This window comes from Rhinolophus hipposideros (assembly GCF_964194185.1).
Source record: "Rhinolophus hipposideros genome assembly, chromosome: 10".
Classification (NCBI taxonomy): domain Eukaryota; kingdom Metazoa; phylum Chordata; class Mammalia; order Chiroptera; family Rhinolophidae; genus Rhinolophus; species Rhinolophus hipposideros.
The window spans coordinates 32,281,355-32,295,171 of NC_138056.1; the positions used below are offsets into that span (position 1 = coordinate 32,281,355).

A 13,817-nucleotide genomic window follows, 5' to 3' on the forward strand; every position below is an offset into this window, starting at 1 on the left:
TGATATATACACTGGCATATTAACATTGAATCCCAATTTCAATTACACACAAGTAGGACTTCTCCAATTAATAATAGAGCAGATATCACCAAATAGTACCAAGTGTAAACACTACATTTATTTCAAATAGAAAGATGCATATAATGGAATTTTACAAATACTAATTGGCTTATATTATCAGATCTATGAAAGATAATGTTCCTAATAAGCTAATATTTGAATAAAATCCCAAGCACACCAATAAACCTGCTGCTGGAGTTACTTAATGTGCTTTTATGCAAGGAGCATGTGGTTCTAATTTAGATTCTGTTGACACAGCAGATTGTTGTAACTCCAATAGTCCTGCATGATGCTACCCCCAACAGATAATAATTGGGGCAGGTCAGATCACCAGGCTTTATCTCTAATTAACACCAAAAACGCACACTTTCAATTACAGCAGAGAAAGATTCAACCTTGATAAATTAGAGACACTGAAGGGAGGGCAAATGAAAGCCTATTTTCAGAGGGAGGACACTTATTATGCAGTTATCAAAAGGTACCTACTTTGGCGAGCCACACCTACCACTGAAATGTAAGGTATCAAGTCAACACCCAGTACTATACTCCAGCAGAAAGAGTTTGTATTCTCTTTGAAACTCTCTCTTTTCCCTCCCTCACCCTGAAAAAGGGCTAGGTTACCTTTCTCGCAGTGGCTTCCAGTGAATCCAGAAGGACAGACACATTTGTTGGGCGCCACACACGTCCCACCATATCTGCAACCCTCTTCGCAGAATGCTGTTGCAAAAGAATGAAGGATTTCTCTTAGATAAAATGGCGATAAGAAAATTCATGGCAAACAGCAGGAGTGATTCTTTATTTGTTGCATAGGGAATACATATCAGTGTGGACATATTTAAAAATTTTGGTACCTGAAAAGATAAATGGAATAATTCCTGTTTCACTGAGGAGACCAAATGAAATAATGGACGAAAAATGTTTAGCATGCGTCTGGCATGTGCTAAATGGTAAATAGTATGAATAGCTATTACTGTTGCTTGTATTACTACTATCATTATTATTATTATCAATATATTTGAAATCAAACAGGATAAATTGAATAACTATTTAGTTGGTGCAAAAGGAATTGTGGTTTAAAGGGTTAAAAATAATTGCAAAAACCGCAATTATGTTTGCACCAACCTAATAAAAAGGATAGGGATGGGATAAAGGCAAAGGCAATTTAAATACTCACTATTTTGTAACTACTTTTTTTCCTAAATATCTTTTATTACAATAAAAGCTTTTTCACATTATTTTTAAAAGATTTGAGTAGATATATTTTTTTATAACATAATACATTTAACCACTTATTTTTGAATACTTAAGATGTTTCCAATACTTCTGTGCTAAAAACAATGCCTTGTCTGTATAATTAGACTGTTTAGCACACCCCACATTATTCCTTTAGGGAAAATGCCTCAGTGTGAAAATACAGTTTCAGAGGAGTGGAGTTTAAGCTTTTTGCTAAGCATCGCAAAATTATCCTGACTCCATCTCAGTACTACCTTGCTAGGCTTGGCAACCCACACTTGGCTCGTTTCCCTCATTACATGTTAGAATAGCATAGCATAACTCCATACACCTCTCCCTTGCAGCATGAAATATAATTGTTTATTTACATATAATTGATTATCATTTCCTGTCTCATCCATTGTACTGTAAGGCTCATGAGGACAAGTACCATGATTCTTTTCTCTGCCCATTGTACCATAGCCTTAGTATCTGAGCACATAGCAGATACTCAATAAAATATTTGCTGAATGAATTAATTTATATTCTGCAGGTTGTTCTGACCGAAAAACTTTTTCTCTAACAATTCTGCAACACTTCCATCTAGAATAATTTATTATCCAACCTTGTTGGATACCCAATAGTTGAGTGTACTAATGTTGCAAAATTTCTCATTAATGAAGATGATTGCAACTTGCTAACCCAGAGTTTCTTTTATTCACATGAGAGCTAGGTGAGAACATTTTTAAATTTATAATTACAGCCAGAAAATGCCATGGTTATATTTTGCCATTACCACATAAATAATATGGGTCTAACTTTAAAAAGACACATAATGTCTTTAGATAGTTGAACACTAGTTCAACTTCACAAAACTTCTCACAATCTTGTCATTTTCCACATCATTTAATAACCACTATATGATTTAACATTTTGTAGCTTAGTAATTAATTGTGAGTTTCGTTGCTCCTGCCAGAGGCGAGACAGCATGTACCCTGGAATTTGAAAACCATTTTCTCTTTTCAGCATCTGAGTACCCTGAGCCTGTGCAAAAAAAGATTTAGACAATTACTGCCTTGGTATGTTCATCACAAAATCAAAATACAGAGAAATATATCTCTCATCCCCCAAATCACACCTCGTAGACTCTGGTGACTGACATTTAAAGAAATATATTTAAAATGTAGGTTCACATCAAAATTAATAACAGAACAGTAAACAGTACACTTTTCATCTGTCATCTAAAAATGACAGAGGAAAAGCTATTGAGGAGAGTTTCAAGTGGCACCAAAAGAAGGCGGGGGCTTGGAAGCAGGAAGTTCAGCTTGGGTTTCTTTAGTAAAATAGTCAAACAGCACTTGATCTACATCTCTGCGTGCGCACACACACACACACACACACACACACAAAATCTGTAGACCTGGTTAGGAGACTCGTTGCTGTTTCACAATACATGTGTGCTCTTGATTCATGCACCCCTTAAACACTAACGATAAAAGGAGGTTTTTGAAGAAAGCATGGAATGCTTGTGATGTCCTAAGAATGTACAGATGTACATTTGTGATGTTCTAAGAATGTACATAATAAATAGGGTGCTATGAGGATGAAATGAGTTAGTATTTGTAAGGAGCTTAAAATACTGTTTGGTGCACAGTGTGATATAAGTGTTTTGTTAAATAAAATTGACTGATAGCGATATCATTATGACTGTGCAGAATGGACCGGAAACAAATCATCTAATACACAGACAATTAAACCCATCCTATAAGGTATTCAGCTTCACCAAGATGGGTTGTTACGATCTTGTGATTTATGCTTGATTTAGTTTCTAATAAGAGTAGTAGTAGCCCTTATCATGGAACTATTAGAGAGATGTTATTGTTTCTCTTATAAAAATGGTGAAACTGGGGCTCAGAAATCAAGTGGCCTGTCTAAGGCTACACAGGTAGTAAGTAGCAGAGGCAAGATTCAAGTAAATACTTCCTTGCTTTCAAAGTTTTACCTCCTCTTTGTATGTTATAGTGTAGGTTTATATGTAATCACATGGGTAGCTTCCTTCCTTTTGTGAATAGTTCCATAAGGGCTAATGGAACTGACTACAAATTAGAAGAAAAAAAACATGCATGTCTAAATTGCACATATGATATTAAAGAAGGCAGGTAAGCAGCTGTTTAAGTTCATACCTGTAATCTAATCTCCATTTTTTGTCTGAACCTAGTTCCATTTCAACCAATAGGCACATACTATTTTTAATGGAATTTATCTGGACAAAAGAAGAAATGCATTGCCTATACGAACCACAGGTCTTATGACAACGTAATCTCAAAAACCACAAAAACAAGTTAAGGAGCATGTCATCCCAAACCTAACCTACTATGGGGAAACGAAGATCAATGCAAGTTTTCTTTGACTACCGCATAAAATATCAAAATACACTGTTGTGTCCTACTAGTCAAGAGATTGTGGATAGATTATTTACATCTGGATAGGCTCATCTTAATCAACTACAAACCTAGCATTTCAAAGAAAAGGACTCTGATGCGCAGAGAACCTATAATCTGCACAGCATTGCTTAGTTGATGGCAGAACCAATACAAGAAGCCACGTCACCCTACATTACTTTCAGCTTATGAGATGGTGGGGTGGTAGAAACCACACGGCCCAAATATTTGCCCTATATTTATTAGATGTGTGACCCACAGCAAATTATTTCACCCCTCTGGATCTCAGTGTTCTGCAGAGTGAAGCAGTAATGATAGTAATGATAACAGACATGCTGCACAGGTTAAATTAAATTGTCAACATAAATGACCCAGTACAGGACACGGCCAGCACAATGTGTTCAAAAAGGAGATATGATTTTTGTTACTTATCACCAGGACTCTGCTTTTCCGAATAACACTACTATGCTACACCAGTTTCTGTTCTAGATACTGGATATGCAGCAGTGAGTTAGGACCGGTCCCTGGGCCATGGAGCTTATTCTTTAGTGAGGGCTCATTATCACTCCTTGCTGAACTTGATGCCCTCAGTAGCATCATGTGGTTTGCACTGGAATTTGAAATCACAGTTCCTTTGCAAACTCAGAAAAACTCAGGCATCATGAGTATGTTGCTCCTTTGTCAACCACTTTCCAGATTCTGAAGTACAGCATCAACCGATTGCAGGTATACAATAAGACCACAAACCTGAATCTGTCCTTATAGCACCATTTGCTCTTAACTTACTACCCTGGCGGAGGTGTTCGGTTGGGTCAACTCCAAAATGGCATGATTTCTATTTTTGAAAGGACTCTTTCTATTGTAGAAGGGAATAAAATCACAAAAACTCCAAATTGAGGGAGAGTTAATACACAGGAAGATTACTTTTTTATATTCAGAATTTCTCAGCATGTGAAATGAAACTTGGATGTTAAGGGGAACGTGGTGGTGTATCACCGCCATGTGCTCAATTTGACAAAAATACTTCCGCACTAATAAAAAATTAATAGCCCTTCCAGTTCTATATCCACTTCAAATGATTCTCTCAAAGTTTTAGGCATATACTTAGTTCCAAGGGACACCCTGTATCTTGACAAAATAAGGAAATAAAGTTGCAGCACCATCTGTTAGAAAGAAATCCATTTCTTCCCTCCTGGTTTCCTTGAGGAAGCATTTTCCTTAAGATCATGTCTGGCCTCTCTTGGCAGCTTCACTCATGCCACCCCTGGGGAGGTTAGAGGAATTTATTCTACTGGTAAATCTGGGAAAATTTATTTATCAGGATGATGCTTCTCGGATAGGAGAAGCAGGAGAATGGGCTGGAAAGCACGGTGTGATTAGAGATAGGTAATTGTTACATTTTGAGTTTCTTTGGGATAGTGAGTTATTAGGTGTGAATTTCATTGTTAAAATAACTATAACGATATATAAATAAATAAATAAATAAATAAATAAATAAATAAATAAATAAATAAAAGTTAATCACCATGGCCCAATTGTTACAGGGTATCGTGAACCAAATATTGTAACTAATTTGATTATATGCTTGTCAAATCCAAAGGGGGGGCAGTACTTAAAATCTGGTCATGCTCAGCAAAACTCCACATCCACCCCACTTCTTTCTTGGGAGTGAGCTGCCTTCAGAGAGTATCAATTCTTCTGATAATAGCTTCTTCCCTGGGGCTCGGTGGAAAGTCAGCATTATTCTGTGTTCATTCTTAGTAAACTAGCTTGGCATACAGACCTAAACTCATGTTTTCAGATCCTGCTCTGCTAATAATGAAGGTGGTATCAACACCACCATGTTTGTGTTTTGGTTTATTCCTTACTTTGTGCAGAACATGATATTTACCAAACGGCCCCTGAAATATTTTGGTTGCCACAAGATGGCCTGTGGGGTCAGTGTGTTACTGGCATTTAGTGGGAAGAGATAGGAATGTTGCTAAACATCCTACAATGCCCTGAATGACAAAGAATGATCTGATCCGAAATGTCAACAAGCGTTGAAATTGAGAAACTCTGCTCCAACTTTATACCATTAAGTCTACTGGGTATCTCTAGGAACAAAATTATTTTATTTTAATTCATTTTTCCATCTGCCCACCCCACCCCCATCTCTCCTCAAAAAAACACTTTAAAATATAGAGAAAAAGTAAGAATGAAAACCATCCAGACGGTTAATTTGATATGTAAAACCAAACACCCAGATGCCTGCAATTATCACTTTTCACGTCATCATTTTGGTCTGAAGCAAACAGTATACTGCATAATTTAATAATTATTGGCCCCCAAATCACCTTCTACCCTATCACTTACTATATGTGTGTTTATCCACAACTCTAATAGCCTTTCCCACTCTCCTTTTCAATAACAATAATAAGAAGAGTAATGGTAAATTCCATTTACTGAAGACCTACTAAGTGCTGTATAGACAGAATATTCCATTTTATTCCTATAGCAATTCGGTGTATTAGTCATGTTGTCCTCATTGCCAGAAGAGAAAGCTGGCTTAGAGAAGTTAAATAATTTGTCTATGGTCACTCCACTACTAAGTGGTTCCCTGGGTTTCAAACTAGGAGTCTTAACCCCATCACTAAGTCATTTCCATTAAGGCTTGGCCACCTACTATGAGCTGATAATGTGCCGGGAGTTGAGAAGACTACAACCAAGCATGAAATGGTCCTGAGCCCCAAGAAGCTCACAATCAAGCAGCAGAGAGTGGCATAAAACCCAGTGTAATAAAATGTGACACATGCTGTTTTAGCAGTATGAATAAAGCACTGAGAGAACTTGGAGGAGAAAGTAATTAACTGTGCCTCGGGACAGAGGCAAAACTTTGCAACAATGCTGGAGTTTGAGTTGGGCAGGAAGAATGAATAGGATTTTTGTCATGCAGAAAAGCACAGGATAAGGGACAGTGCAGGTCAAGGTTTTGTCCTGTGGAAAGGTACTAAACAGAAGAAGAAAATGAAGAAGTGTTTATAACTCACATCAAGGTTAGAGACTGAGCATTAGAAGAGAAGGCAGCAAGCCCTGCAGGGGAGGAGGAGCATTTTAGAATGTACCACCTATGCTCTCCATCCTCCCATCTCCATCTACTTCTCAGATGCATTAGTTATCTTAAGGCATAATAATGTACTGCCTGGATATCTGCTTATAGAATTTTCTTTTGTTCTGCCCATTATTCTAGTTCGTTGAAGACAGTGCTTTGTAATCCTTTTTTAATACACTAAATGGCAAGAAATATGTTTAAATCAGAAATATTTCCATACATACATAGACAACCAGAAATATAAAATTCACTTTTATTTGTGTGTAATGCATTCTGATATTTTCCACTGTATTGCCTTTCATTGTATTGCTTTCCATTGCATTGCACTGTATTCTATTCTATTCTATTCTATTCTATTCTATTCTATTCTATTCTATTCTATTCTATAATAACCAAGCAGATCTATTCTATTCTATGGATTGTATTCTATATCATTTATAGAATGTGGCTATTGTGATGAGATTTGCTTTCACAACCCACTAAACCTGCAGTTTAAACTGTGCACTTCTTTCACACATTCTAGATAATTGTCATATTCTTCTAGTCCACAGCATTCTGTAATAGGATTGGGGCACAGAGTCACTTTAGATTAATCTTGACATGTTCAAGCAGAGGTGTTGGTCTGAGCTCTAGAAAGACTGATATGATAGGAAAATGTCTCCAAGGGTTATTTTCCATGGATGTAGTTGCAGCAGAGACCATATAGCTTGCAAAGTTGAAATATTTACTATCTAGGAAGGCCTTCATAGATAATCTCTGTTATAGAGGACCAACTAGACGGGAGTGGCATTGATTGAGGGGTGAGATAATTCATCCTTTTGCTTTATTTTATTTATTTGGTATATATATATATATATATATATATATATATATATATATATATATATATATACACACACACACACACATATATATATATACATGCATATACATATATATACATGTATATATACATGTGTGTATATATATATATATATATATATATATATATATATGTATATGCATATATACGCATCTCTAACTGGGAGTTTCTGAAGGACCAGGGTTATGTTTTTTGCAACCCTTCAGTTCTCTATGTCATCTTGAATGCTAGTGATACTAAATCCATATTTTCTGATAGGAGTAATTAATTATACAGAGAAAATAAAAAGTTTGAGAAGACAGTCTTGTGTATAAAACTAACTATATCATAAAATCTGAAATAAGTATATGATATGTAGTTATCAAATCAGATCAATTCAGATTTAAAAATTGATCAAGCATCTACTATGTGCTACACACTAGATCCTCTAAGAAGATATGATCCCTGTTCTCCAATGGTTCTCCCTGAAGGCAATTCCCCCCAGGGGACATTTGGCAATGTATGGAGTCATTTATAGTGTCACAGCTGTGGGAGTGCTACTGGTGGCTTTACTGGGGGTAGAGCCCAAGGATACTGTTAAACATCCTCCATGCACAGGACAGCCCCACAGCAAAGAATTATTCGGCCCAAAATTTCAACAGTGCCAAAGCTGAGAAAAGACAGACAATCCTTTACTCAGTCATTCAACAAACAGTTATTGAGCAGCCTCTGTACCAAGTGTCATCCTGAAAACCAAGGCTCACGCAGAACAGCTAAAAATATTTCAACGTATGCGTTTCTATTCTACCCAGAAGACACTGAATAACAGAAAAAGTGTGTAAGTGATAGAGTACGTTAGATTATAATAAACGATATGGTAAAAACCAGAGCAGAACAGGACGGGGACTGTGCCAGTGGCGAAGGTTGTAATTAAATAGGGTGATCATGACAGGCCTCACTGAGAAGGTGGCATTTCAGAGAAGGCCTGTAGAGGAGAACGAGTGAGTCACGCAGATACCAAACAGAAGAGCGTTCCAGGCAGAGGTGACAGCAAGTGCAAAGGCCCCGAGGAGTGAAGTGAGCAGATCACATAGCACCTTTAGATCCTAGCAACATTGCCTGCACACGGTCAAGAGGAGGTAAAGAAAGGAAAGGATTACTTCTGCTTGGAAGTCAAGAATAGCTCCACAGAGGAGCCAAGACCTGAGCTCAGTCAGACAAATAATAACCAGGCAGATTGGGGCGAAGGATTTGTACTTAGGAGGCAGGAACAGCATGAGCAAAGGTACAGAGGCAGGGGGCACTGCTGGCTAGAACTGAAAGTGTCTTCAGCTGGCTGCAAGATATGCTGTGAGGAAGGAGGAGCGGTGACCGGAGCTGGTGTCATGCACACCCAGGCTTTGGGCTACGTCACAGAAGAATCATTTTTTTCTCTACCTTTCTCACCAGGTACCCACTGGTCTTTCGAAGGATTCAGGACTGCCAATCCTGTCTTATGTTTCCACAAGTTCAATTTCATTCAGAATAAGAGTGGTGGCTTTTTCCTAGGAAGATAGAGTCGAAGGTAGGGTTGATTATGAATTCGTTTTTTTTGAGTTTAAAATCGTTGCAATGTATAAGTGCAAAAATCATATAAAAGAAAGAGCAATTCAACAGGAAATTTCTAAGAACTTGGGAGTGAGAAATATTCAGCCTTGACTTTGTGTACCTGGGTCTGGGGGTCCACACTGGCACATATCCAGACAACCTGGTGCCTGGACAATTCTCCCATATGGAACTACCGTGTTTCCGCAAAAATAAGACCTAGGTGGACAATCAGGTCTAATGCATCTTTTGGAGCAAAAATTAATATAAGACCCAGTATTATATTATATTATATTATATTATATTATATTATATTATATTGTATTAATACCCGGTCTTATATTATAGTAAAATAAATAGATTGGGGCTTATATAATATAAGACCAGGTCTTATATTAACTTTTGACCCAAAAGACGCATTAGAGCTGAATATCTGGCTAGATCTTATTTTTGGGAAACACGTTATATAAGCAGTTAAGAGCATGACTCTGGTAACAGAGACCTAGTTTCCAGCCCTTATTAGCTGGCTGACTTTTTTTCCAGCTTTCTTTACATACAACTGACATATAACATTTTGTAAGTTTAAGGCATACAATGTGTTGATTTGATACATTTACCAGTATATACTGCAAAATGACTACCACCATGACTGATTTTGGAAATTTGTTGAATCTCCTTGAGCACCAAATCCCCTATCTGTACGATTAGGTCAACAAGAGAACATATGCCATGTATTACCAGGATTGAATAGGACAGTGCATGTAAAGTACTTGGCATAGTATTCACACATAGTAAGTGTTCAATAAACATTAGTTCATCTTAAATCTGTCAGCCTCTTTCTCTCTAGGTTGACTCAGATAGTGTAGCATTTTCTTCTCAAATATCAAAATTCTTTGTAGCCTGTCTTCCCTAACTGATGCACAAATCGATGCCAGAGTTTGACAGCTTGTGAGCAGTGGAATCAATTGCAAGAAAATGATGGATTAAGACAAAAACCTAAGAAGAAGAACAGAATGAGAGATGGTGCTCAAATTTCCAAAAGCAAAATTCAGGAAGTTAGGTCAGGACTCCCTATGATATAAAAGCTAAGGCAATGATCAAATTACATCTCTGCAACAAAAACTCTTAAAGCAATTCCAAATTTGGTGTTCAACAACTACCAGCGGCACTAAGAAATGGGAGCCTGAAAGTGCTATCTGTGAAAAGCAGTTGAGGAGAAAGCCCGGGGTGAGAAGGTCAGAGGTTTCTGCTGCACTGCCATACTGGAGTTAACACATATATTACCCCTGGAGGTCACAGTCTAGAGACTTTGAAGAAATAAATCTCAGCAAGTTCTCCCAGGGAAAAGCTTTCTGTGATTTTTTCTATAACCACATGGAATTAGATGGTAAATCTTGAGTGAGCTATAAATGCAAGCTGCAGTGATTGTAGCTGGGTAATTTGAATGGACCGGAGTTCTGGAAAGGGCTCTTCCATTTCCCACTTCCATCTTGAAACCTGAGCAATTTCTCAGACTTGTAAAAAATTTGGTGCTTTTGTTTAAAAAGTGCTTCACAAAAATCTTACAAGGTAATTTGTCATGATACTTTCATTCTGTAAGAAGTGGGGAAACTGAGAGAAGTTAAATGACGTTCCCAAGAGAAAGTTAATTATGAAGCCGAGACTGAGAATTCCAGCCTTGGGATTCTGATAGCATCAGGTGCCTGAGAAGCAATGCCAACTTCACACAATGGGAGAAAATCGGTTTAGGGCTTTTAAAAAGCAGGGAGGAAAGGAGAGAAGGTAGAAATAACGGAGCAGAGAAAGATGAAAGTAGAAAAAGGACATAGGAAAGAAAAAGAATGAGTAATTAGACACTGCAGTGAATTGCTCCCCCACCTCCCCTTTCAATACTTAACAGACAGTCACCTAGAGTGTCAGATGACAGACTCTGGGACATGGGGAGCATGAATGCAAATCTCAGGTCTGCCTTTTTCTAACTATGTAGCCTGGAGCTAATCTAGAAACATTTATAATCCTTATTTCCTCATAACGAAATGGGAAGTAAAAACACCACCGGCTTTATGTGGTTGCTATGAGGAATAAAGATTACTGTAGGTGGAACACTTAGTTCCAAGCGCTCAAAAGATGTTATTCTTGACATCATTACTATTATTAGTTATATACTTACATACATGGTGGGGAAACCCATCTGGGAAAAAATATTGATGTGGGGAACTAAAGGGAAAAGGAATCCTAATTCACAGGCTTGTTAGGTTGCCGTTTGCATTTTGTTAAAGATGTACTATTTCTCAATTCCTCGAAGGTCCAAAGCAAACCAAGGAATTCAGAGTTAGAATTATGAATTATCATGTTGTAGAATGCAAAGAATTCCAAAGAGCTCTGTTTGCTGGAAGAATATATTTGACCTTTCTCTGGCTGCCTTCAAAGTCAAAATCCAGGGTCCTTATAAGTGAGTGTGTCTGATTAATGGCTGCTTTCATGCTGCATACACCCGCTGGGCCTTGAGCCTTCACCACTGCCCAGTTATCTGTCTTTCTAGATGTTTAGCTATATCTCATCTATAACATGAGCTGCCCTCATTCTTGAGCTAATGTCATTTTTGAAATATCTAGGCTCAAGGTCCTCAAAATGTATTTCTAATTTATAGGCAGCATAGTAGAAGTAAAAAAATAAAAAATACAGTCCCTGGAATCAGAGCCACCTGGAATAAATCACAAGCTGTGTGACCTTCAGTAAGTTACTCACCTTTTCTGAGCCTCAGTTTGCCAACTTGTGAAATAGAGACACAAGGAGCTCTTCTTCAAGTTTGGGATGAAGGTTACATGACAGGGTAATGATGAAAGCAAGGGGCATAGAGCGTAATACATTTCCTTCCTCTCTAGATTTGTCCTTTGCCACTTTCCACCAGCAGTCTTATCCTACCAGGTATACTTGAGTTTGCTTTTTGTATCCATATGGTTAGCTCACATGAGACTGGCCAGAAAGGGATTAAGCAAGACGCCCTGGGTGACTATTTCCTGAGGATGCTATAAAGGAGTTTTCATGATGCCCATCTTTCTTCTCAGCTGGGGAGCTGTTCCCAGCTCAGACTCTCAGCTAGAAGGGATACCTCTCATGGAGAAAATTTAAAAATATCTCCCTCATCTCCACAGTGTGCAGAGAATGCTGAATCTGATCAATATACTATGATCCCAGCAAAGAAACAACAGGTACAGAGTACTATGGATGGAGAACAGAAAGAGCATCTCACAGCCTCAGCCAGCATTTGCAGAGTACATGGAACAGAAGAAAATCCTCCAACAGAAATCATTTGATAACACTTGGCCTCAAGGACTATATTATTTCCTTATATACAAGAGGAAGAAGAAAGAAACTCAAGTAAAAAAAATTACTTTGCAATACAAACACTACTGAACAGGATGCAGAATGAATCAAATGTTATTTAAAGCTGCATTGATCAAGGGCCATCCTTGATTTTTTTGTTTGCTTATTTTTTCATTATTTTTTTGAGAAGGAATGTGGGATTAATATCAGAACACACTGCAGGCCTTAAGAATCTGTGTTCTATAATACTCCATTTAAAATGTATTTAATATAATAAAGCATGGGTTTACCAATTCTCATCAAACATTTTCATTTTATAAAGTTCTCAGTTAAGAAAAATCTAAGGATTGTTCATCCATTGAACTATCACTTGAAATTCTACTAAGTACCAAGTACTCTGCTAGCAGGTTAACAGATAACAAGGATCAGAGCATATAGGTCCCTGATGTTATGAAGCTTATCTTTTAGTGGAGGGAAAACAAACATTAAACAAATAAAAGTGCAAAAAAATTTCAGATAACGATAAGTGCTATGGGGGAAAGTAAAGCAGAGTAAGGAAGAGAATTAGTATTCAGAGAAGGGTTAATATTTATGTAGGGTAGTCCTTGGAAGGCCTAATAATTGACATTTGAATAGAAACACAAAGGATGACAGAGAGCAGATCAGGCACATATTGGGGTGATGAGTGTTTTGGGCAAAGGGAACGGTTCTTGGCAAAAGTCCTGACATGGGGCCATACCTAGCATGTCCAGGAATTGCAAGGTGGCCACGTGAGTCAGAAGCTGAATCAGAAGAGATGGCAACAGAAAGCTCAGAGAAGGTCAGTTTTCCTAGGGTCTTTAGGACATTTAGGGACTTTGGATTTTTTTGCTCTGACAGAAATTAAAACCATTGAAATGTCTTGTGCTAAAAGGTGACATAATGGTACTTCAGTTTTAACACGATCTTTCTGGCTGCTGTGTTGAGGTGGGCCAGGCAATAGTGAAAGCAGACCAGCTAGACAGTTATCACAATAATTCAAATGAGAATAGTCTCCTCAACCAGTACTAAAGAAATGGAGACGTGAGAAAAGTCAATGACTCCTCCAATATCTATGGAGCAGACAGAAGGCATAGTAGAGGCAATATTTGTCACCAAGAGACATCACTGGGTAAGCAGCATGTCACTTGCGTTTCTCCAACAGAATTATGAATTAAAGAAGCTCTTTCCTGGCAACAATATGGACCCTGACATGTATTTTCTCTTTCTATAATTCTTTTCC

At 37.7% G+C, this 13,817-nt stretch overlaps 1 protein-coding gene across 2 annotated transcripts in view; it reads right to left on the reverse strand.

The window, feature by feature from the left end:
- Positions 1 to 13,817, reverse strand: part of NELL1 (neural EGFL like 1) — a 772,999-nt gene that overhangs the window by 190,462 nt on the left and 568,720 nt on the right. For both annotated transcript variants that reach the window (XM_081063734.1, XM_081063733.1), the window contains exon 15: positions 682 to 777. In XM_081063734.1, the coding sequence (XP_080919860.1) occupies positions 682 to 777 (96 nt within the window). The remainder of the gene's footprint in view (positions 1 to 681; positions 778 to 13,817) is intronic.